A 24,030-nucleotide genomic window follows, 5' to 3' on the forward strand; every position below is an offset into this window, starting at 1 on the left:
AATTTGCATATTATGTTAAAATAAACAATAGACCAAGCTATAATATTATGTCGAGTTCTTCTTCATCATTATCAGAATCCAAAATAGCATTTTGGCAGAGCATTTACATTACTTTACGACAGTTGCAAGCAGCGAACGGCAATGTCCAACGTGGTGGCGGTGGTAGTGTTGTTTACAAAATTGATAGCTTTCCGAATCTAATGTATAGACCTATTAATATACATAGATAGCTTTTTGTGTATTTCAAACATGGGAAAGCCAAAGAAGAAGAGTAAGTATCATGTGCAACTTTTCTCTAGCTAAATGTCAGATCTGACTTGCTGCTACCTAGCTAGCGTAGCTAGTGTGAGCTAACCACGTTAGCTAACTAGGTTGGAACTAGTGCAAATAGGTCGACGTAGGTAGCTTGCTAACTACTTTAAGACCAGCCGTGGCTGACGTTATAATTAAATGTTCAGTGACAATGTTTGCTGAGTGTATTTCTATGTTGTTTGATGTCTAATTTCTGTCCAGGTGATCTCAGCCGAGCTGAGCTGATGATGATGACCATTGCTGATGTCATCAAACAACTAGTTGAGGCCCACGAAGAGGGAAGAGACATCAACCTCAATAAGTAAGAAGCATTCCCCATGACCCTAAATGTAATATCCAAACAACCATATTGGATTCATATTGCTGATATTATTAATAACCCTCTTGGTTATCATCCGGGTTTGTGGATCTGCCAGCAGCAGTGTTGATGAGATACTGTGGGGTTGTAGCAGACTACATCTGTATAGTCTGTACATCATTCACTGGACACAGTCACACGGAACTATTATTGTTGTGTTTCTGTTATTTCTGTTGTATTTGTGACACCTCCTGTTTACAGTCAGTTGGTTTCGTGGCTATATGACACATGTGTAGTCGTTGAGAAGTCGTTGACTTGCTCTTGCTCCTACAGGGCAGCCTATATGATGCATGATGATAGCTGATGCTCAATCAACCTTATTTACTCTGTGTCAACAGAGTGAAGACTAAAACATCAGCTAAGTATGGTCTGTCAGCTCAGCCACGACTGGTGGACATCATCGCTGCTGTGCCACAACACTACAGACGGGCTCTGGTCCCCAAGCTCAAGGCCAAACCCATCCGGACTGCCAGTGGGGTGTGTGTCTGCCTGTCTGGTTGCCTGCAAGACTGTCGGACAGTCTGTCTTTCTGTCTTGTTTGTCTGCCTTCTTGTCTGTCTGTTTGATTGACTTTCCCTTACTACTGTGATAAGATCAACCTTTATAACCCATGATCGGGGGATTTTAAGGTAGAGAATACATCAGAGTAAAGAATATACATCAGAGTAAAGAATATACATAGAAGAGTACAACATAGACACACAATCTCTATAAAAAATATATGGAGAGGATCAATAACCGTGCATCAGAAAAGATGGATATGATGTGACATGGTAGCGTGTTTGTGTTCTTCATGTTCAGATAGCAGTAGTGGCTGTGATGTGCAAGCCCCACCGCTGTCCTCACATCAGCTTCACTGGGAACATTTGTGTGTGAGTACCTGAACAATGTTACAGACAGTTAGCAAAAACAGTTGTAATAACAACTAAGCCATGTTTCAGACATGAACATCAACGTGAAGTCAATGCTCTTCCTCCTCTATTCTCAGCTACTGCCCAGGTGGGCCCGACTCTGACTTCGAATACTCCACACAGTCTTACACTGGCTATGAGGTGAGACCCCACATTCTAGTTGCTATACAAAGGAAGCACTTCCCAATAAACCAGCCAGGAGCAGGGCTCAAGAGCAGAGTCCGAGAGGAATATGAGATATAAATATAAGATAGGAATATGAGATGGGGAAATATGAGATAGGAATATGAGATAGGAGGAATATGCCTGGTGAAGATGTTTTTGGTTGTCAAAACCTTGCATGAATAAAACCACACGGGAGCATATTCCAGCGCGGGTATGGATTTTTTTACCATCCGATATTCTATTTTCTCCCTGTTAGCCAACGTCTATGAGAGCCATCAGAGCACGTTATGATCCCTACCTCCAGACCAGGCATCGTGTGGAACAGGTCTGTGACATACACACACACACACACAAACATTGTTTTGACTTGTCAAATCCCGGTCCTGTGGAGGTCTGTGTGTGTGTGGGGTTGTTTGGGGACTCTGCAGCAGTCTGTCTGTGACCGAGCCCCCCACCCCTGTGTCTCGTCTGTTCAGCTGAAGCAGCTCGGCCACAGCGTGGACAAGGTGGAGTTCATTGTGATGGGCGGGACCTTCATGGCACTGGCGGAGGAGTACAGAGACTACTTTATCAGGAACCTCCACGACGCTCTCTCAGGACACACCTCCAACAACGTGGCAGAGGCCGTCAGGTACTGAACACACCCGCCCACCAACAATCCCACACCTTCAGGTACTGAACACACCCGCCCCCCAACAACCCCACACCTTCAGTCCCTGACCGTATCCCCTACCCTGCAGTGTCCCCAGTTTCTTCTTCAAATTTCAGGATTTATCCCATTTCTCATATATATATATATATATATATATATTAGGGGTGTAACAATATATCGTGCCACAATATATCGCGATACAGAAAGGTCACATTACATATCGTCAAGGTGAAAACAATATTGTGATATGTTTATTGTATATCAGTGAACACTGGCTACACAACACTGGTAACAAACACGTCTTTTGCCTATCCATGATATTACAACAGTTAAGCTCTAAATTCACAAAGTGTAGTGGAGTAGAAATGTGGATAAATGCACTATTGGTGTGAACAGCAGCACTACTGCGCTTCACACCTGCCCTTAGTATATCGTATCATATTGTTATAGTCAACCCAATATCGTGTATCGTATCGTACCGTATCATGAGATTAGTGTATCGTTACACCCCTAATATATATATAGTAAACAGTGAGGACCACACAAGCAGGTTTGAAACATGTAAGAGATGAGATCCCCGCTGTCTGAGGGAGGTGATGTTTGTCTCCACTAGAGGGAGCTGTGTACTAGTATTCCAGGGGAGCCCTACCAGAGGGAGGTGTGTTCCTGGTGTGTGTGTGTGCACGTGCAAGTGTGCGTGTGTGAGAGAGAGAGCGTCAGAGAGAGGGGAGTGACGAAGGAGAGGTGACGAAGGAGAGGTACCTGAACGTCAAGACTTGCGTCCAAAATAGGGTATGATGCCTCACTAGCTGATAAGACGCATGTGTGGGGGTGCGTGTGTGAGTGTGGGGGGGTCAATGGTGCCATCAGCAGGTTCCTTAAGATGACACCATTATTACAGTAATTGTTTGAGTGCTAATCAGGCAGAGACGTAGGGGGTACGGTCCTCCATCTCAGAGACGGTCCTTATCTCTGCTCAGTGTGTCTGTGCGTCTGTATCCGGTGTGAGAGTGTGTGCCTGTGTGTGTGCCTGTGCCTACCTGCGTGTGCGTGCCTGTCTTTGTGTCTGTGAGAGTGTGTGTGCATCAATGCTTACGTACAGTATGTTGGTGTGTGTGTGTGTGTGAGCGTAACAAAGCCTCTGGGATCATCCCCCCCATGCTGGATGTGTGTTTTGATGAAAGTGCCGCAGTGTACAACCTGGGGATAACCATTTCACATAATGGCCTTTTTATTGACTCATCTCTGCCAATCTGGTAGCTCTCTGCAGAGCATACACTCCTGTGATTGACTTAAATCAGGCGGCAGACTGTGAGAGCGGACATTTGCAGACTTCAGTTGCAGGAACGAGTCTCATCATGATTGGCTGTGATGATCTTCAGACCTGTGTAAGTGGAGGTGATTGGGAGAGTTGGTAGAGGTCTATTCTGCACTGTGAGGTCTAAAGCCGGCCTCACATAGAACAGCAGCTGTGATGAGATCCTTTTGGTCGTCTCGTCATGAGTCCTTCCAGAAGACTTGACATGTCGAGTCTTGAAAACTGCAGCATTAGAACTTGAACTCAACATTCCAAATCCTCGCCAAGAAGTCGAATCTCATTCTGTAACTTCTTGAGGCCATTGGCGGTCGTATGCAAACCAAGGTTATTATAGTTACACAAACTAATGAAAAAATTAAAACTAGGTGTGAAAAAACATTTTAGTTAACGGAAATAAAATAAAAACTATTCTTTACAAAAATGCTAACTAACTTAAACTGTAATGTGTTTACAAAACTAACAAAAATAAACTGAAATGTTAGAAAAAATGTTGTGTTAGTCTTAGTCACTTTCAATTCATACATAAGCCTAGTATTTTGGGATTTAGGATATGAAATCTATCCTCCAAATTTTTAGCTGTGTCCCTGCGAAGAAGTAACTTGACGTGCGCCAGATGGTTTGTTTCACACGAAATGAAACTCGCGAGATCAGGATGGTCTCATGAGGCTAGCGTAGAAGAAAAAAAACAAAAAACTTTGTAGAACAAACAAGAAGACCAGGACAGAACAGGTTTTCTCAGATTTTAAGAAACACACTAATGAGGTAAATAATGATTGACGGAGAAGGAAAGGATACTTCAGTGAGAAGATATCGGAAAACAGAAACAATCCACGAAAACTCTGGAAGACACTAAAACAGGTAGGGCACAGTAAGAAACGAATGACTAAAACAGTTAACCTTAGTCTACAAATAGGACACAGGATCTCAGCAGACAAATGAGAAGTTGCTGACAGCTTGAACAGCTACTTCACTATCATGGCTATGACCATAGTTGATAAGTTGCCAACTATGACTGGATGCTATGGGGAGAGTCAAGTTCAGAAATTCTATTTAGTACAAGGAGTCCAAGCAGATGCCTTTGCTATTAAGATGGTGACTGAGAAGGCTGAGAAGATTAAAAAGCTTAATACCACCAAAGCAACTGGACTTGGCCGGGGAACATCCCCAGTAAGTTTTCTGAAGGATGCTGCAGAAATAATTTCTCCATGTGTAGCCCACATAGTCAATTTATCCCTCGAACATGTCCTAGTGTAATGAAGATGGTGAAGAGTCATGCCTCTCTTTAAAAAAGTAAACAAACTAGATCATGGGAATTATAGGCCTGTATTTCCACTCACAATCTGATGTTTCAGTTCCAGTCAGGATTCAGGAAGTCCCACTCCACAGACAGTTGTCTGCTGTTTCTCACAGACTACATCAGGTGAGAGGAAGATGAGGGGAAATTTTGTGGAATGGTGATGTTGGACCTCCAGAAAGCTTTTGATACAGTGGATCATATGATCTTGTCAATGAATCTCAAAACATTGGTTCTTCAACGGGACAGATTTAAAATGGGTTAGCTCCTATCTTGTAGGTAGACAGCAGATGGTGGATGTTAATGGAGTACTCTCCAACCCCAGGACCGTGGAATGTGGTGTCCCACAGGAAAATCTGGGCCCAATTTTCTTCCTCCTGTACATCAATGACCTTTAAGCAGATTGATCATGTGACCTCTTTATGTATGCTGATGATCTGCCCTGCTTGTTTCCAACAAAGATAAAAGTGTGGTAGAAAAAACACTGACAGCAGAACTCCAGAGGGTCAAAGACTGGTTAGGGACAAGTTATCTCTTCTCATAGGGAACACAGAGTCCATTGTATTTTGGACCAAGGTGAGACTAAGAAAATCCTCTGGTTTTCGAATTGTGGTAGGAGACACATTACATTACATTACATTACAGTCATTTAGCAGACGCTTTTATCCAAAGCGACTAACAATAATTGCATTTAACGTAGGAAGAGCCAATGTGCTACTACTTGCCAGAACTCACAAGTGCATCTTCTTTCTAAAACAAGTGACTAAGAGCATAATCTAGTGCTGAAGGCAATGTGCAAGAATCACAATCTAAAGTACAGTGCAATATAATAAGTGCTTAGGTGGGAGGATTGTTGTAGTACTTCTTGAAGAGATGAGTTTTGAGCCTGCAACGAAAGATGGGCAGCGACTCTGCTGTCCTGACATCAGTGGGCAGCTCATTCCACCACTGCGGGGCCAGGACAGAGAAGAGCCGTGACCGTGTCGATCGACCGCAGGAGCCTCGGAGTGACGGGGCAACCAGTCGCCCTGAGGTAGCAGAGCGTAGTGGTTAGGAGGGGATGTAGGGTTTGACCATGGCCTGGAGGTAGGAGGGGGCTGTTCCTTTCATTGCCCTGTAGGTTAGCGCCAGGGTTTTAAACTGGATGCGAGCCGCTACAGGGAGCCAGTGTAGGGAACGGAGGAGGGAAGTTGTGTGGGAGAATTTGGGGTGGTGGAACACCAGGCGAGCAGCAGCTTTCTGGACAAGTTCCAGAGGTTTAATGGCTGACGCCGGTGCCCCCGCGAGGAGGGAGTTGCAGTAGTCCAGGCGGGAGATGACCAGGGCCTGGATGAGTACCTGCGCCGTTTCATTAGTGAGGAAAGGGCGAATCCTCCTGATGTTGTAGAGCATGAATCTGCAGGAACGTGTGACGGATGTGACGTGAGGAAAATGACAGTTGGTCATCCAGGGTCACACCCAGATTCCTCGCAGTCCGAGTCGGGGTCACCACTGTGTCTTCAATGGTGATGGCCAGGTCCCGGTGCGGACAGCCCTTCCCCGGGAGGAACAGCAGCTCAGTCTTGTCCAGATTGAGCTTGAGGTGATGTGTCGTCATCCACTCCGAAATGTCAGCCAAGCACCCAGCTATGCGTGTCTCCACTTTTGTATCAAAAGGGGGAAATGACAGAACCAGTTGGGTGTCATCGGCATAGCAGTGATAGGAGAAGCCATGCGAGCGAATGACAGAGCCCAGAGATGTAGTGTAGAGGGAAAACAGGAGAGGACCCAGGACAGACCCTTGTGGAACCCCCGTAGTCAGACTACGCGGTTCTGACGTCGACCCTCTCCATGTCACCTGGTAGGAGCGGCCCGTCAGGTAGGATGCAAACAGGGAGTGTGCAGAGCCATCGATGCCTTTCTCCTCGAGGGTGGAGAGGAGGATCTGGTGGTCTACCGTATCAAATGCTGCTGACAGGTCTAGGAGTATCAGGACAGAGGAGAGAGAGTTTGCTCTTGTGGCATGGAGTGACTCTGTTACTGCAAGGAGGGCGGTCTCTGTCGAGTGGCCAGCCTTGAACCCGGATTGGTGGGGATCTAGGAGGTCGTTCTGGTGGAGGTACGAAGACAGTTGGTTAAAGATAGCACGTTCAAGTGTTTTGGATAGAAAGGATAGAAGGGAAACCGGTCTGTAGTTTTTGACATCAGAGGGGTCGAGAGATGGTTTCTTTAGGAGGGGGGTGACTCTGGCAGTCTTGAAAGCAGAGGGAAAACATCCTGATACAAGAGATGCATTGATGAGGTGGGTTAGGAAGGGAAGGAGTTCGGGTGCACAAAAATGAGACTGTGAACTAGCTAGGCTATGTTCTGGATAATAATATATCAGGAGAGTATGGCACAAAAGATTCTCACCGAGATTAACAGGATTAGATTCCTTGCCAGATTAGCCAGTTTTCTCGATCAAGCGACCATGATAACACTTGCAGGAGCTTTGATTCAGTGCCACTTTGACTATGCATGTTGCTCTTGGTACAGTAGTGTCCCCAGAGCTTTAAAAAAGAAACTGTGAACACAGCAAAACAAGCTAGTTAGGATCATATTAAGGCTACTAGCTTGTACTCACCTTGAGCCTTCTCACTACGAGACCCTGAAATAGCTCAAAGTAGAAGATAGAGTTAAACCGATTCAGTTGTGCCAAGTTCACAGGATACTGTATGGAGGAGTACCAAGATATTTTAGTATTTATTTTAAACGTGTCAGGGATACCCATGTATACTCCACTAGAGGGAGCTCCACAGACCTAGTCCCAGTTAGGTTCAGAGGCTGTATAGGTAAGGAGTCCTTTTTATACTCAGCTGCAGTGCTTTGGAACAGTTTGCCTGGAGAGCTGAAAACAACAAGAAACGCTAATAGATTCAAGATATGATACAATAAAGAGGATAGAACAGATGAGGAAGGGTAGATAGGACTATTTTGGATTAGAAGGACCGCTAGGATGTTTTATTGTATTGTATGTGGTTGATCTAATGTTATGGTATTAGTTGAATGCTAGATGCGTTGAAGTTTTTGTGTTGCCTGCTGCTTTACACCCCCCCTTTCCAGCAAGGACCACAATGGAAATAAGCTGTGAGCTTTTTTTGTGTTATCTTTGGCAGTTTTTGTTTAAGCAATAATGTGGGTATGAATTTGTTTCAGATACACTGTTCTTAAAAAAAAAAAAAAAAAAAAAAAAAAAAAAAGGCAAATAAAATCAATCAATCAATAAAAACTAAACTAAACTAGCAAACCCACTTTAAAAGCTAATTAAAACTAAAATTGAAAGTTAAAACGATATTAAATAAATAAATAAAAATAAAACAAAACTATTATAACCTTGGTGTGAATCCTGTCTCCTCTCTTTCCAGGTACTCTGAGCGCAGCAGCACCAAGTGTGTGGGCATCACCATAGAGACGCGGCCAGACTACTGTCTGAAGCGCCATCTGAGCGACATGCTGGGCTACGGCTGCACCCGTCTGGAGATCGGCGTCCAGAGCGTCTACGAAGACGTAGCCCGAGACACCAACAGGTCTGAGGGATGAATGGAGGGAGGGGAGGATGGGGGTGTATAAGTATGTATTAAACATGAACTGTGTGTGTGTGTGTGTGTGTGTGTGTGTGTGTGTGTGTGTGTGTGTGTGTGTGTGTGTGTGTGTGTGTTATCCCAGAGGACACACAGTCCGAGCAGTGTGTGAGTCTTTCCACTTGGCCAAAGACGCAGGCTTCAAGGTGGTGGCCCACATGATGCCAGACCTGCCCAACGTTGGCATGGAGAGAGATGTGGAGCAATTCATAGTAAGTCTACACACACCTACTGTAAACACACTTCCAACCCTCTACACACACCTCTACACACCTCCAACCCTCTACACACACCTATATAGTACACACACCTCCAGCGCCCTACACCCACCTCCAACCCTCTACACACACACATCTACACACCTACAGTACCACCAACACACATCTCCAACCCTACAGACACCTCTACACACACTTCCAACCCTCTACACACACCTACACATATCTCAAACCCTACACACACCTTCAACCCTCTACATACACCTACACACATCTCCAACCCTACACACACACCTTCAACCCTCTACATACACCTACACACATCTCCAACCCTACACACACCTCTACACATGCACCTCCAGGGGGGGTAGTAGCTCAGGAGGCAGAGTAGCCGCCTGGGACTCGGAACAATCCACACATCTCTCCGACCGAAAGAGCGTCATCGCTTTTTATGTTCAGCACAGCAGCTAATTGTTCCACATCATGTCGACTGTAATTTATAAATGAAGATTGAGAATGTGTCTGTGTGTGTGTGTGTGTGCACGTGTGTGTGTGCGCGCATGCGCGTGACTGTGGTGTGAGTATCTGGATGACTCTGTGTGTGTGCGTGTGTGTGTGTGTGTGTGTGTGTGTGTGTGTGTGTGTGTGGGCTGTCCAAAAAAATTAGAAGTTTGAAAAAATATATTTTTTAAAAAGAAGTTCAAACCTAAATTTGAGAGTTTGAATATTGTAATATTAATAAATATTATTATTTATCAAAAATAATGCAGAGATTTACATTAATAACAGAACATTTATAGACTACAATTTATTTATGGGCAATAATCCAGACCCAGCACCTTATTGAAAGATGAACCCCAGCGAGGGGTAACAGTGTTCACAGTACAATATTACAGTCAAGGGTTATTTTATTAGGCTATTATATTCATGAAAAATCATTTTTTAAAATATGTATAAATTTGAATATCGTTCGAACTCTACTAAATTAATTTGAATATATTCGAACTCAATTTCATGGCACTTTTGACAGCCCTAGTGTGTGTGTGAGAGAGAGGGAGGGCGTGCGTGCATGTGTGACTGGTGTGAGTGTGGGCGACTGTGTGAGTGTGTGTGTGTGTGTGTGTGTGTGTGTGTGTGTGTGTGTGTGTGTGTGTGTGTGTGTGTGTGTGTGTGCGTGCGCGCACGTCTGCTCGTGTGTGTGTGTGATCCCGGCCTGTTCTTTTACAGTCTCTGTCGGGGGTGGGCCTGCTGTGTGGAGCAGTGAGTCATGACCTCCCATTACAGAAGCAGTCTATTAAAGTACTCAGATGAACAGAGAGGCTTTAATGACTCATTACAGCAGGTATGCAGAGAGAGCTCCTAGTCTGACTGTTTGATCTCCTCTGCATAAGGAATTGCACTTCATTAATGTGTGTGCACGTGCGCGCGCATGTGTGTGTGTGTGTGTGTGTGTGTGTGTGTGTGTGTGTGTGTGTGTGTGTGTGTGTGTGTGTGTGTGTGTGTGTGTGTGTGTGTGTGTGTGTGTGTGTGTGTGTGTGTGTGTGTGTGTGTGTGTGTGTGTGAGATGCTGTAGTAATCCAGTGGAAGTAGTCTGTTCAGGGAGTCGGGAGAGGAACAGATTAACAGTGCATTGCTATTTGGTCTTAAACAGCCTAACCAGGCGTCTCCACTATCATACACATCAACCCCTCCCCTGTGCACAGCCATGACACTGTACCCCCCTTCCCCCATCTAGACCAGAAATGTCCCTCTTCTATCACCCTTCAACACAGGTGACTCCGTAACCCCCCCCCCCCCCCCCCATTTCCACACACACACACCCTTTCTCTCTACGTCCATCACTGGGAGCTCCTGTTCTTTTTTCCTCCTGGATGCACGCCTGAGCCCCCCCCCCCCAGCGGAGGTTTGTGAGGACAGTCACTGCTGTGCTCTGACTCACAGTAAGCGAGCACGGCCAGTGATAGTGGAATCCTATTACAGCTCCAGCCAGCCGGCCGGCCTGCGTTCTCCGCTGCCGGACTCACTTATCTGGGGCTGTGCAGCTGGTCCAAATGTTTAATGGGGCTACAGCTACAGTACGCTCTGCTCCACTCCTCTCTGCTCTTGTCTGCTCCTCTCTTCTCTGCTCCTCGCTTCTCTGATCCTCTCCTCTCTGCTCCTCTCCTCTCTGCTCCTCTCCTCTCTGCTCATCTCTGCTTCTCTCTTCTCTGCTCCTCTCTGCTCCTCTCCTCTCTGCTCCTCTCTTCTCTGCTCTCTGCTCCTCTCTTCTCTGCCCCTCTCCTCTCTGCTCCTCTCTTCTCTGCTCCTCTCTTCTCTGCTCTCTGCTCCTCTCTTCTCTGCCCCTCTCCTCTCTGCTCCTCTCCTCTCTGCTCCTCTCTTCTCTGCTCCTCTCTTCTCTGCTCCTCTCTTCTCTGCTCCTCTCCTCTCTGCTCCTCTCTTCTCTGCTCCTCTCCTCTCTGCTCCTCTCCTCTCTGCTCATCTCTGCTTCTCTCTTCTCTGCTCCTCTCTCCTCTCTGCTCCTCTCCTCTCTGCTCCTCTCTTCTCTGCTCTCTGCTCCTCTCTTCTCTGCCCCTCTCCTCTCTGCTCCTCTCTCCTCTGCTCCTCTCTTCTCTGCTCCTCTCCTCTCTGCTCCTCTCTTCTCTGCTCCTCTCCTCTCGGCTCCTCTCTTCTCTTTGCTCCTTTCTTCTCTGCTCCTCTCCTCTCTGCTCTTCTCCTCTCTGCTCCTCTCCTCTCTGCTCCTCTCCTCTTTGCTCCTCTCCTCTCTTCTCTGCTCCTCTTTTGCTCCTCTCTTCTCTGCTCCTCTCCTCTTTGCTCCTCTCCTCTTTGCTCCTCTCCTCTTTGCTCCTCTCTTCTCTGCTCCTCTCCTCTTTGCTCCTCTCTTCTCTGCTCCTCTCTTCTCTGCTCCTCTCCTCTTTGCTCCTCTCTTCTCTGCTCCTCTCCTCTTTTGCTCCTCTCCTCTTTGCTCCTCTCCTCTTTGCTCCTCTCTTCTCTGCTCCTCTCCTCTTTGCTCCTCTCTTCTCTGCTCCTCTCCTCTTTGCTCCTCTCTTCTCTGCTTCTCTCCGCAGCTCTCAGCCCATAGGAGCTTCCTGTGATATGAGGACCACGTTTTCTGCAGAATGAGCAAGTAGTCTCTGCTAATCTCTCTCCATCTCTCTCTCTCTCTCTCTCCCTCTCACTCCCTCTCTCCCTCTCTCTGGTCGACCCTGCTCGGTCTCCTTTCCTCTCCAGGAGTTCTTTGAGAACCCAGCCTTCAGGCCCGATGGTCTGAAGCTGTACCCCACGCTGGTGATCCGAGGCACGGGTCTGTACGAGCTGTGGAAGACAGGCCGCTACAAGAGCTACTCTCCCAGCTCTCTGGTGGACCTGGTGGCACGCATCCTGGCGCTGGTGCCGCCCTGGACCAGGGTGTACCGCGTCCAGAGGTGAGACAGCCCACATAGGCATGGACATGATATACCACATTAGGGATGTGCGCGACTAGTCGTTCAGACGACTAAACGGCACAGCTTTTGCTAGTCGTTTAAGAAATAATAGTCGATTAAACGAAATAATAGAATTCGATAAAAATAAATATAAAAAGATTTATAAAAAAGAGTTAAATAATTAGTCACCTCATTCATTCATCTGCGCAATCCCTAGGCTATTGTTTATGCTGTGTTCCTTTTGTATGGGAGCTCCGGACTTGACATCCGCGGTCTTTAATATTATAGTAAATTGCTAAGTAATAAGCTGTAAGGACAGGCTGAACTACTGTTTTACACTGTCAAACAAAGGAGAGTGTGACAGCCCTGTGCAACGCGTGCAAATTGGCTGCCGCTGAGTGGTTGGGAAACATCAAGAATAGTCATGCATCTTAGCTTGCAGAGTTTGAGAAACATCCTCATTTTTTCTAACTAGCACTTGGGAATCCTGTTTTTAGACTAGTCGTGTAATCGGTTACGAAACCACCGTCTAGTCGTCAGTGAAAATAGTCGCTGCGCACATCCCTATACCACATAGGTACTGTTGTGTTTATACTGTACATGAATTCATTCATTCATTAATAAGTAATTTAAATATTGTTGATTGTTTGCATTTTATAACTTGTCTATTACATATATACACTTGTTGTTTTAGGCTGTGTAATATTTTTTATCGACTTTGAAGCACTTTTTGACGGCTGTACTGAGAAGTGCTATATAAATAGAGTAAGTTTACCATGAAGTAGACCACACCCCCGTTGGCAGAAAACACTGAATTGTAAATCACATTTTCACTTGCAATGGTCTCTGTCTCTCTCTCTTTTCTCTCTCCATCCCTCTCTCTCTCTCTCTCTCTCTCTCTCTCTCTCTCTCAGGGACATCCCCATGCCTCTGGTGAGCTCAGGTGTGGAGCATGGGAACCTGAGGGAGCTGGCTCTGGCCAGGATGAAGGACATGGGCACTGAGGTGAGGAAAACTGAGAGACACACACACTTGTTTTACTGAACCATCACCATCTATTTCTATGTTCTGTTTGTTTTTATCTGCAGTGTCGAGATGTGAGAACCAGAGAAGTTGGCATCCAGGAGATCCACCACAAAGTGCGACCTTACCAGGTAAACCTTCTCCCAGACTCCACAATCATTCAAATTTAATTTTTATGGAAGCAGCTGGGACTCATCTAACCATTCACCATTTCTGATTTTCCACTCGTGTGTGTGTGTGTCTGTGCGTGCGTGCGTGCGTGTGTCCAGGTGGAGCTGGTGAGGAGAGACTACGTTGCCAACGAGGGCTGGGAGACGTTCCTCTCCTACGAGGATCCTGAGCAGGACATTCTGATTGGTCTGCTCCGTCTGCGCCGCTGCTCCCCCCAGTCATTCCGTCCGGAGCTCAAGGGGGGCGTGTCCATCGTGCGTGAGCTGCACGTCTACGGCAGTGTGGTTCCTGTCAGCAGCAGAGACCCTTGCAAGTTTCAGCACCAGGTACATGCACACACAACAGCATTGTATCAAACCCACCCCATATTAAATAGACAGTTGTGATTGGCCCGACCAATATCTGGTCGGGTGGTAAACGGTTTGAATGGGTGGATGACCAGACTGATCTACAGAGTGAAAAGGAATGAGAGCTCACGTGATCAGGATGGTGATGCCAGGCTAATGGTCTTCCTCCCTGTGCAGGGCTTTGGGATGATGCTGATGGAGGAGGCAGAGAGAATAGCCCGGGAGGAGCATGGCTCTAGGAAGCTGGCCGTCATATCCGGTTTGTCCCTTCTCTGTTTACCTCTCTCATAAAACAACAACAACAACAACACTCCCAGTGTTCTAAACGTTCCAGAATGTATTCTGTAACTTGCACCGTTCTGAATGTTCTTTTAACCCTGTCTCTGGTTTCAGGTGTAGGAACCAGGAACTACTACAGGAAGATGGGCTACGAGCTAGAGGGACCATACATGGTGAAACTGCTGAATGGCCCGGGGATGGACTGAGTACATTATATCTGTTTTGTGACACCTTTTTTTCTGGACTCAGCAAAAAGAACATAAAATATTTATTAGGACGCAATTCACTGTACTCTTTGAGGAACAGAAAGTGACCACAGTTCTGGATGTTTTTGGTTCTAAAAGAGTGAGTGTGCTACAGGGAAAGGTCAAAGTTCACCTAGTCAGCTAGTGGAGCTCACCACTCTGCGGTTCATTGTGGTTCCACTGTCTTGTCCAAGGACCCTTCAGGAATGCTTCTAGAATAGTCTGTGAGAACGTCCACCAACCGCAGCAGTAAGAAAATTGTCTGTTTTTCTTAATGATTTCATAGCTAATCATGTTTACACTCAGAGAGAAAACCTTTATGAATCAATACTCGTTACCGGTTGGCAATGTCTGATTGAACTGTGGGGGAATGCCTTATGTTAGCCGCCATTTGACAGTCGCACAGTTTAGTTTTCTTTTATAGCACGCAGGGGATGGAATAATCATGTTACATAAAGCCTTAGTTTAATCCTATTCCCCCATTTTTCTGCTATGTTTATTTCTTCATTTCCAATATGGATTAGTGGTGTTGGTTCTCAGATGTCGAGGAAATTGCTCATCTGTCAAGTTGTTTTTTGTTCATTCATGCAATAATTGTCAATAAATAACATCATGACCTTTATCTTGACAGTAGGAAATGAATGTGCAGTCTTCTGTTTTTCTCCTGGATAAGATATAATTTCACAGTTTCCCCAGAGGTTCCATAACAGTGAGACCCTTCACCCTTAAAGCTGCAGTATGCGCTTTGAGCCTGCTATTAATAACCTTCAAGGTAACAAGGAAAAATTCCATCTGCCAGGCTAAATTCTGTCTGCTTCCCACTCACAGGTGTGTGGGTCTGGGTACCCAGAAGACTATAGAAGAATGCCCGGTGTTGCTGAATAGATCTCAGCACACGCACACTTTGAACCAAGGCATGCCTCCAAGCTTTTTTTAAAGCTTTTTTTTTTAGCTGTGATCTGTCGGTTGGTTGGTTGATCCACAAAAATTTAGTCTGGCTGCACATGCACGTACGTGGTCGCAGCTATTGCGAAGTGGCACTCGTGCTTGTGTCAACCTGACACCAAATTATATTAGAATTGCTGCAGCAGAGTCAAACAGCAGCCTACAAAGACGCACTGTTCACAGAGGAGCCTCTCAATTGATCAGTAAGAGTATATTTAACTGTTAAAAATCTTATGAAAATATGTACTGTAGCTTTAAAAAATTTCAGCCGTATAAAACCATAGCCTACCTAGGCCTATTTGCAGATTCCCTTGTGTGGAACCTCTCTGGAAAACCATTTGAAAGAAGGGAACAGCCATCATGGCCATGACAGCACTTCCTGTACGATGTGTTCCAGAGGACCAGGGCCAGCCCTGCGCCTGCTGGAGACCCTGGTGATTGTTCTCTGATGGGTTTTCACTGGCTCATTTGACACGGTCATTGCAATTATATCTCTATCTGTTACCTGTCGAGTGAGCAGTGTGAGCGAATGTTCAGCTTCATCACACTGTCAGAAAGAGGTTTATTGTCTGAAAGATGATCAACAATAAAGCGATAGATCCTTGGTGTGGATCTCTATCAAACTACCCTTGACCCCTGTGATGCTCGAGTGATTAAGGCGGGTGGCAGACGTAATTTCCTGGCAGCGGTGTGTCATGACTGTGACGTGGGTTACTGTTACAACACTGATCAATGGGCCAATATTCTGTCCTGCTTCTTACTCACACACCCTTGTATCCGCTGTGAAATCTAAAATGACTTTCCAGTGTCCTTTCTTATCTCTTCCCCCAGTTGTTTTTTTGTGCTGTAGCCCAGAGCTGTAGATGTATGAACTCTTTTTCCTCCACATTAACTGCACAGACCTGTAGGCCTGTGGAGATCTTAATAAATTGGCAAAGTATGAACAAGAGCAACAGATTAGATAGCAAGAGTTTGCCAAACATGTCTTAAGACTGTCAAAACAACTCGGATATATTAAGTTGGGGGAAAAAAACCCTCAGATATCCACAAGAACATGGAGCGAAGCATGTAGGCTGTCAATAAATTCAATACAGCGACGCACGCAGCATGTGTCACTTCAATCAATCTCATAGCCACCATGATAGTAGGTAGCAGCCTATTTCACACACACTCACACAGTCAAGCCGGAAAGTCTGCACACCCCTTTCACCTTCTCCACGTTTTATGTTACAGACTTATTAGATTCAGTTAATTTTGTCTCAAAATTCTCCACAAAATACCCCATAATGACAAAGTGAAAACAGGTTTAGACATTTGTGCTAATTTATTAAAAATCAAAATATATGTATGTCAAGTTATTTGGGTTTCATTTAACTCTGGCCACACTTGAAATGGCCTGGTACATAATCCTCCAAAGGACGCTCAGGACAACTCTTTCCAACAGTCCCACTTTATTGATCTTCTTATTTGGTTATTGACTGTTTGGTCCATCAGGTTGACAACCTTCAGAAAGTCATACAAACATATAACACAAAAAGAAGTTCTACAAAAATGCCAATCAAACAATTTTAGTTAAACAAATGATGATATTTCCTTATTGAAATGTACTTAATATATTTTACATCTAATGGATAACTGTCTGAATAAATTCAAACATCTGCAGCATTTGCTTAATAAAGAGATTCTCTAATGCCACTATAACTTAAAACATTTTCAACATTTCACTTGGACTATGGCTGCAGAGCATTCATACAACAACAAGCAATTAACAATTAACAAATAATATAGCTGCAAAACACAATTAAAACTGCAAACAAACACATCAAATTGACATGCATGCAACAATGACCAACCTACAACCAACATTTAACAATAGGCTACATATTGCCATTAATCACTCTACAGTACTTCCAAAATCAAATAAATCTTTGTTACCGTACCAGTGACTCATTTGGTGTAGCATTGAGTGAATCCAGTTTGCCTCTCTGCTGAGATGTGTGCTTAAAAGTGCTGGGAGTGAAGCCAATTCCCAGGTGTAGTACTGTCGTAATCAGCTGGCTGCACTGGCCTGCTGGTGGTGCATCATGGGACTTGTAGTTGATGTTTTTTTCTTTTTCCAGTTTTACCTCAACAGTACACAAGTGTGCACACCCTTTGATATGACACCCAAAAGTGAGTTAAGGTGCATTTTCTTTCCACTGATACCGCTTGAGATGTTTCTACAACTTAATCAGAGTCCACCTGTGGTACATTAAATGGATTTTACACAATTTGGATTTGCCAACACCTGCCTATGGTCCCACAGTTGACAGTGCATGTGAGAGCAAACTCCAAGCCATGGGGTCAAAGGAATTATCTGCAGACTTCAGAACCAGGATTGTGTCAAGGCTGGAGAAGGGCACAGAAAAAACTGCAGCTTTACAGGTCCCAAAGAGTACAGTGGCCACCATCATTTGTAAATGGAAGAGGTTTGGAACCACCAAGAGTCTTCCTAGACTTGGCCACCGGCCAGACTGAGTAAACAGGGAAGGTGAATGAATGAATAACTTTTTTTTTTATATGGCACTTTTGTTTGAGATAGGCCTTAGCCAGGGAGGTGGGCAGGAACCTGAGGGTCACTGACAGAGCTCCAGCGTATCCTTGTAGAGATGGGAGAACCTTTCAGAAGATCAACCATCCAGGCAGCACTCCACCAATCAGGCCTTTATGGTAGAGTGGCCAGACGGAAGCCACTCCTTAGTAAAAGGCACATGACAGCCCGCTTGGAGTTTACCAAAAGGCACATAGAGGACTCTCAAACCATGAGAATCGAGATTCTCTGGTCTGATGAAACCAAAATTGAACTTTTTGGCCTGAATACCATGCGTTATGTCTGGAGGAAACCACGCACCGCTCATCACCAGGCTAATACCATCCCTACAGTGAAGCATGGCGGTGGCAGCATCATGATGTGGGGATGTTTTTCAGCAGCGAGAACAGGGTGACTTGTCCTGATAGAGGGAAAGATGAATGCAGCTAATTACACCGAGATCTTTGAAGAAAACCTTCAGAGAGCGCACAGCCCAGAGAACAAAGGAGTGACTTTGGAGAAAGTCTGTGAATGTCCTTGAGTGGCCCAGCCAGAGCCCAGACCTGAATCCAATTGAACATCTATGGAAAGAGCTGAAAATGTCTGTACTGACGCTCCCCATCCAACCTGATGGAGCTTGCAAGGATATACTAAGAGGAATGGGCAAAAATCTCCAGAAACAAGTGTGCCAAGCTCGAAGCTTCTTTCCCAAGACGCCTTGAAGCTGTAATTGCTGCCAAAGGTGCATCAACCAAGTATTAGGCTAAGGGCGTGTACAGATAAATAACCTATTTTTGTCAGTAAAATAAAATTGCATATTTTCTAAAAACGTTTTCACTTTTGCTTGCTGTACTGCATCTGCCAGAGAGGATTGTTACCTAATAGGCTCTCTGCCTTCAATTGTTGTGTAAATTACCCATCTTGAGCAAAGCAAGCCAAGACAATAGAGCAATTTTCATTAAATAAATGGTTCAAATTAATTTGTATTACTGACTGAATGGGGTTTAGGGGTTGATTTATGCGATAAGGGACCCACATGCAGTCTTCCCCTTGCTGGAATTCCCGGATGGTGATTAATTTGAGAGCACCTGAGCAGAATGGAGGTCAGAAGTTGCCTGTGTTTTATTTGAGTCACCAGAGCGTGAGGGAAAGGCCAGGGGTCACTCAGCGAGCGAAATGCCACGGTGAGATATCAGGTTAAGCACTCTGCAGCTCTATCTCATTCTGCTGTTACGGTTCTCAACTCTCTCTCTGGTGTGGCCGATAGCTGACGTCCATTACAGTAACGTGCCAGTAGACCTGTCCTTCATGCCGGTCACCCCCCCCCCCATGGTCAGGGAGTTACAGCAAAGAAGTTCTTTAGTATGATAGAAGCCTTGGACTGTGAATAGTCATGTAGAACATACTATATTTATTTTTTTAATTGCTTATTACTCTCCAACTAATTGGTACAATAATGTTGATATGTCGCTAATTTCATCCAGCTGGTTTGAAACATTGTAATTCAACACTACACTTCACTAACTGTCTGTTTGGTAGACGGTCACATCCCCTGTCCTGGTCTGTTGCTGAACAAGACTGATGACCAGTAATACCAGTAAATAACCTCAGAGCAGATGTATAACTTGCTCCAATGGAAATAACTGAGTTTAATCCCCAGTTGTCTTTTAAAAGCTGCTACAAACACTGCATAATGCTGTAAAGGCACATACACAGAAGTCAAATACAAACATCATTTCTGGGAGACGGTTGTATGCGCGCACACATACACACACAAAACAATAAAGTTTAATCTATACTGAGGAGCGACAGGCTTTAGTGAGATGAATTGGAGAATTATGTAAATAAGCGACAATATCCTGGTATGTCGGGCAATCAACAGCATAATATCTGCAATTATAGCCTTGATAACAGCCCATGAAAAGCTGTTTGACTCAGTCAACATCATCAGTTCTTGGTTGCTCAGCAACTGAACACAGTATTGTATGGCTAAAAACCCAAATTATTCCCAAAAATGTCCTTTATGAGCCCTGACATTGAGATTATTCTGATGAGATCTCACCAGAGGTAATAAACCTAATATCTGCAGAGGTAATAAACATAATATCTGAAGTGGAAGAAATGGCAGCACTGATCAATCAACCTAAACAGACTCAAACACTCAATCACTTAAAATTGAATACACACATAAATAATAAAACTTGCAGTGGTAGCTTCAGTCGCCACAATAATTCAAGTTATAATTCCATGATAAACAATAGGTGTGACTTTAGTACAATTCTGAGCCATTTTTATTTAATAAAAAAAAAAAAGAGGCTACAAATACGTCACTAAAACAACTTGCTGTTGTTGCTGGAGAAAACCCCACTCCCGCAAAGCCAGGTAGGGGAGCATCAGGGTTAAGGCTCCCACCCTGTGAGTGCAATACAGACTTTGTGTAGGTCACTGTTGAGTGAGTAATCTCAGAGATCTGAGATATAAATAATAAACATATTTATTTCAGTCAGTTTCCTCCTCCAGGGCAGAGCGGACCCTGTCGTCCAGCTGGGTGGCAGCGGGCCGGGCGTCAGGGTCCGCGGCCAGCATGTCCAGGAGCAGAGCACACAGCGCCTGACCAGGAGGGGGCGGTAGAGAGGGGGCTCTACGGGCTTTCATGGGGATACACAGCTGGAGTTCAGGGTTCTCCCACAGGGCTTCTCCCACAGGGATCAGCCAGCGGCCCTTACACACGTAGGCACCTGGGAGAGACCAGAGACAGAGAGGTTAGTAAGCATTTAGTAACTGGGAAAGATCTTCACTATGCATGACAACAGCTGAATCATTTGAATCTTCAATAGCAGCCAACAAGACATGATAACAGGTCACTAGAAAACAGTGAACATGATCCCTCAGTGGGATTTGAGGAGACACCTGCACTGAGATGCAGATGGAACACAAATGGGGGGGGCGGGGGACACAGAGAGATGCCATTTACTGCTCTTAATAAATACAGACCAAGATGTCTGACCTTTCTGAACAGCCCCTGCTCCCCTCTCTCTGGCTAGGCAGGCGAGAGATGGAGGGAAGGGAGAAAAAGAGGGAAAAAAGGAGGAGGAATAAATGGGCCAATTTAACGGCCTGTGAAGTCTCCCACCTCAGCTCCGGTACCGGAACGTGGGGAAGGTAATCATGATGAGTTCCTCCCTATAGTCTAATACCTCCAATCACAAACGCTTCAGTTCAGCCTGATAGCCCTACAGAACCAGGTGTGGATGTTTCTCTCAGACGGTCTGACAGAGCTGTCCGTGGCTCCAGGTACATTTTTGTGAATCAAATCGGACGTGTGTATTATAAAGGGTGAATCATCGTCTGATGCTAGACTGGGGAGCGATTGAGTGGATCACTATGATGCATTAGGGTACAGGCCTACTTCCCAGGACACTTGTGATGCATTTCCTTGTCTTTATTTCCAATGTCGTTCCTCTGGCATTGCTATGTCTTTGGCACCAAAGGCCCACAGATAATGTCCTAGCCGGAACGAGGCTTTGTCTTGCCCCTGCCCTAGCCTTGGTTCTGATCTAGCCCTGCCTTAACCCTGCCTAGCCCTGTTCTGATCTAGCCCAGCCCTAGTCCAACCCTGTTCAGACCTAGCCCAGCCCTAACCTAGTCCAGCACTGTCCTCACCTAGCCCAGCCCTGACCTAGCCCCACCCTGTCCTGACCCTAGCCCAGCCCTGTCCAGACATAGCCCAGCCCTGTCCTGAGTCTGACCTAGCCCAGCTCTAACCCTGTCCAATCTAGCCCAGCCCTGACCTAGCCCTGTCCTCACATAGCCTAGCCCAGCCCCAAGCATGACCTAGCCCATACCTTACGTTATCCCTGTTCAGTGGATGCTGACATCTCAGCAAAACTAATTTCCCTTTGGTATGATCATCATTAGGCCTGACGGGAAGTTGTCCTCCTCTCACAATCGCTCACCCAGCTGCTCCTGTGTGGAGCCCTCCTCCAGGAAGGTGATCCTCTCCAGGATGGCCCAGAACATCACCCCCAGGGAGAAGATGTCTGCCTGGGCTGTGTAGCTGAGGCCGCCCCACACCTCTGGAGCCATGTAGAAATCAGAGCCGCAGGTGGAGGAGAAGTGCTGCCTGGTCAGTTCCCCAGCCTCCACCAGCCCCTTGCTCATCTTACTCAGACCGAAGTCTGCCACCTGGGGTAGGAAGGAGAAAGAAACCATTAAATGTTTTGAAAGAAAGTTTCCAAAACAGACTAGTGCAGCTGATTCCAAGGTGTTATTCATTTCATGATCAATCGCAGGGAATTATGAATTCAAGTCTTAATTTAAGTGATCCGCATTGCCCTCTTCTGGAGATTCCAGTATGGGGACTCAGTTGGACACATCCGAACTTCACTTAGGGCCCTTACATAGTCGCTGCAAGGCTCCGCAAGGTGACGTTGAAGCGGCCTCGCGGAGCTCTGTGTAACATGCAAGCCGCGAGTGCAATTCCACGCGTACCGATTGGGCGCTAGAGGGGGATTCTGATTGAAACAGCGAAAAGACAATCGTAAACAGAGCTAGTTTTGAATAATGGCGGCAAAGTATACACTGCAATTGACAGCGGAGAAGGAGGAGCAGCTCAGACATATTTATAATGCGGCAGATCGCCTGTATTCAGATTGGGGGGCTGTGGAGAATGCGGTCTGGAGAGTTCTTCTTCTTCTTCTGTTCGGTCTGGAGAGTTCATAGGTCACCGGACTATAACCACTGATTTCCCCCTGCTGGTGGGGCGGTGTAGTGCACCTGACAAGACGCGGCCCAGCGCGCGGAGTGTACCAAAATGCTTGCGTAGAGCTACGTAGTCCTGAGCGTTTTCAGACACGGTAAATAGCTTACGGCGACTATGTAAGGGCCATTAGACATCTACCTTGATGACGGGGCCAGTGGGTGTGAGACAGACCAGCACGTTGTCGGGCTTCAGGTCCCTGTGTGTGATATGGAGGCTGTGCAGGAAGGCCACAGCGCTGCTGAGCTGCTGGACCACGCTGTGGTTCTGCTGGAGCTTTGGGGGTCCAGAGAGGAGGTACTGGTTCAGGTCACCCCCATCGCAGTACTCCATCACCAGCCAAAGGGCCAAGCAGCGTCTAGGACGACCAGCATCTTCCTCCTCTGTAGGGGCTGGTCTCTTCCTGGGCCCAGAGAGGCCAGAGTTAGTCCTATCCTGGAACTTTGGTCTGCACAAGCCCGAACTGGTCCTGTGCCGTCCAGATCTAGACAAACCAGTGTTAGTCCTGTCTTGGAGCTTTGGCCTGGACGAGCCAGAGTGGCTGGTCCTCTGCTGAGTTTTAGATTGGGATGGGGGTAAGCTGGTCCTCTCCTGGGTCTGTGAGGCTCCCACCACTGTCCCCTTCAGAACACTCTCCACCAGGTGCAGAGGTAGCCTGCCAGGCTTCAGGGGCTGCAGGGTCTGGGGTCCGGTCTGCAGAAGGCTTCCATGCAGGGCAATGATGTTGGGGTGGTTCTTGGCTGTGGCTCTCATGGCCCAGAGCTCCTGTAGATATAGCTCAATGCACTCTGGGCTGCTACAAGGCAGGCGCTTTATGGCAACACACTGTCCAGTTTTAGCAACGTGGCCCTTGAAGACCACCCCATAGCTGCCTCTGCCCACCTCCTTCTCAAGGGTGTAAAGCTCCTCCATCTTCTCTCGCCCTGTCGGTCTATCAAAACTGGATCTCGACAGAAACTTGTATTCTCAATTCTTGGTTAAAAGCCAGTGTGTGTGAGCTTGATATGAATGCTGTAAAAGGACAGAGCATGGAAATGTTAAGACATTGTTATTATGATTTATGTCCTTATTGACAGGCAACTAGTCGTTATCTGGGGATCTAGCTTAACGTCAAAGGAGTAACGGTTAACGTTAGCTAGCTACACCAGACATATGCCTAGAAGATAACGATAGCTAGTCTAGCTAACGTTTAGCTAAATTAAATTAGTGCTTGCTAATGACGTCAATCCAAATGTCCTTCTTAAATAAGACTGGAAACAAGACATCGTTTTTTCTCACCTAAATTGCAGTTGACTCTAGTCACCGGTCCAAAATCGAATTGTGCTTGCAAACAAATGAGAAGAACAGTAGTGCAAGTTTAACTCAAGCAGCGTGCCTAACAACCATGGCAACAGTTGATGTGCTAACCCAGCTAGCTAACGTCTAGCCAGTCAGGATAAATAA

General features: G+C 46.0%; 2 protein-coding genes across 2 annotated transcripts; one reads left to right on the forward strand and one right to left on the reverse strand.

Moving 5' to 3' along the window:
• Positions 1 to 131: 131 nt before the first annotated feature.
• elp3 (elongator acetyltransferase complex subunit 3) lies at positions 132 to 14,897 on the forward strand. The gene is made up of 15 exons (XM_084439989.1): positions 132 to 271; positions 514 to 613; positions 1,009 to 1,147; positions 1,472 to 1,542; positions 1,659 to 1,722; positions 2,003 to 2,071; positions 2,223 to 2,377; positions 8,394 to 8,555; positions 8,695 to 8,821; positions 12,056 to 12,249; positions 13,164 to 13,254; positions 13,338 to 13,403; positions 13,542 to 13,769; positions 13,968 to 14,049; positions 14,184 to 14,897. The coding sequence occupies exons 1-15, from the start codon at positions 250 to 252 to the stop codon at positions 14,273 to 14,275; spliced, it is 1,662 nt and encodes a 553-aa protein (XP_084296115.1). The 5' UTR covers positions 132 to 249; the 3' UTR covers positions 14,276 to 14,897.
• A 5,430-nt stretch (positions 14,898 to 20,327) lies between these two features.
• Positions 20,328 to 23,499, reverse strand: LOC311310539 (serine/threonine-protein kinase pdik1l-B; the record flags this gene model as incomplete). The annotated part of the gene is made up of 3 exons (XM_084440048.1): positions 20,328 to 20,566; positions 21,785 to 22,013; positions 22,729 to 23,499. 3 exons carry the CDS (start codon positions 23,497 to 23,499, stop codon positions 20,328 to 20,330), a joined length of 1,239 nt encoding a protein of 412 aa, XP_084296174.1.
• Between the last annotated feature and the right edge of the window lie 531 nt (positions 23,500 to 24,030).

Source organism: Borostomias antarcticus (assembly GCF_949987555.1).
Source record: "Borostomias antarcticus genome assembly, chromosome: 6".
In the NCBI taxonomy this organism is placed as follows: Eukaryota; Metazoa; Chordata; class Actinopteri; order Stomiiformes; family Stomiidae; genus Borostomias; species Borostomias antarcticus.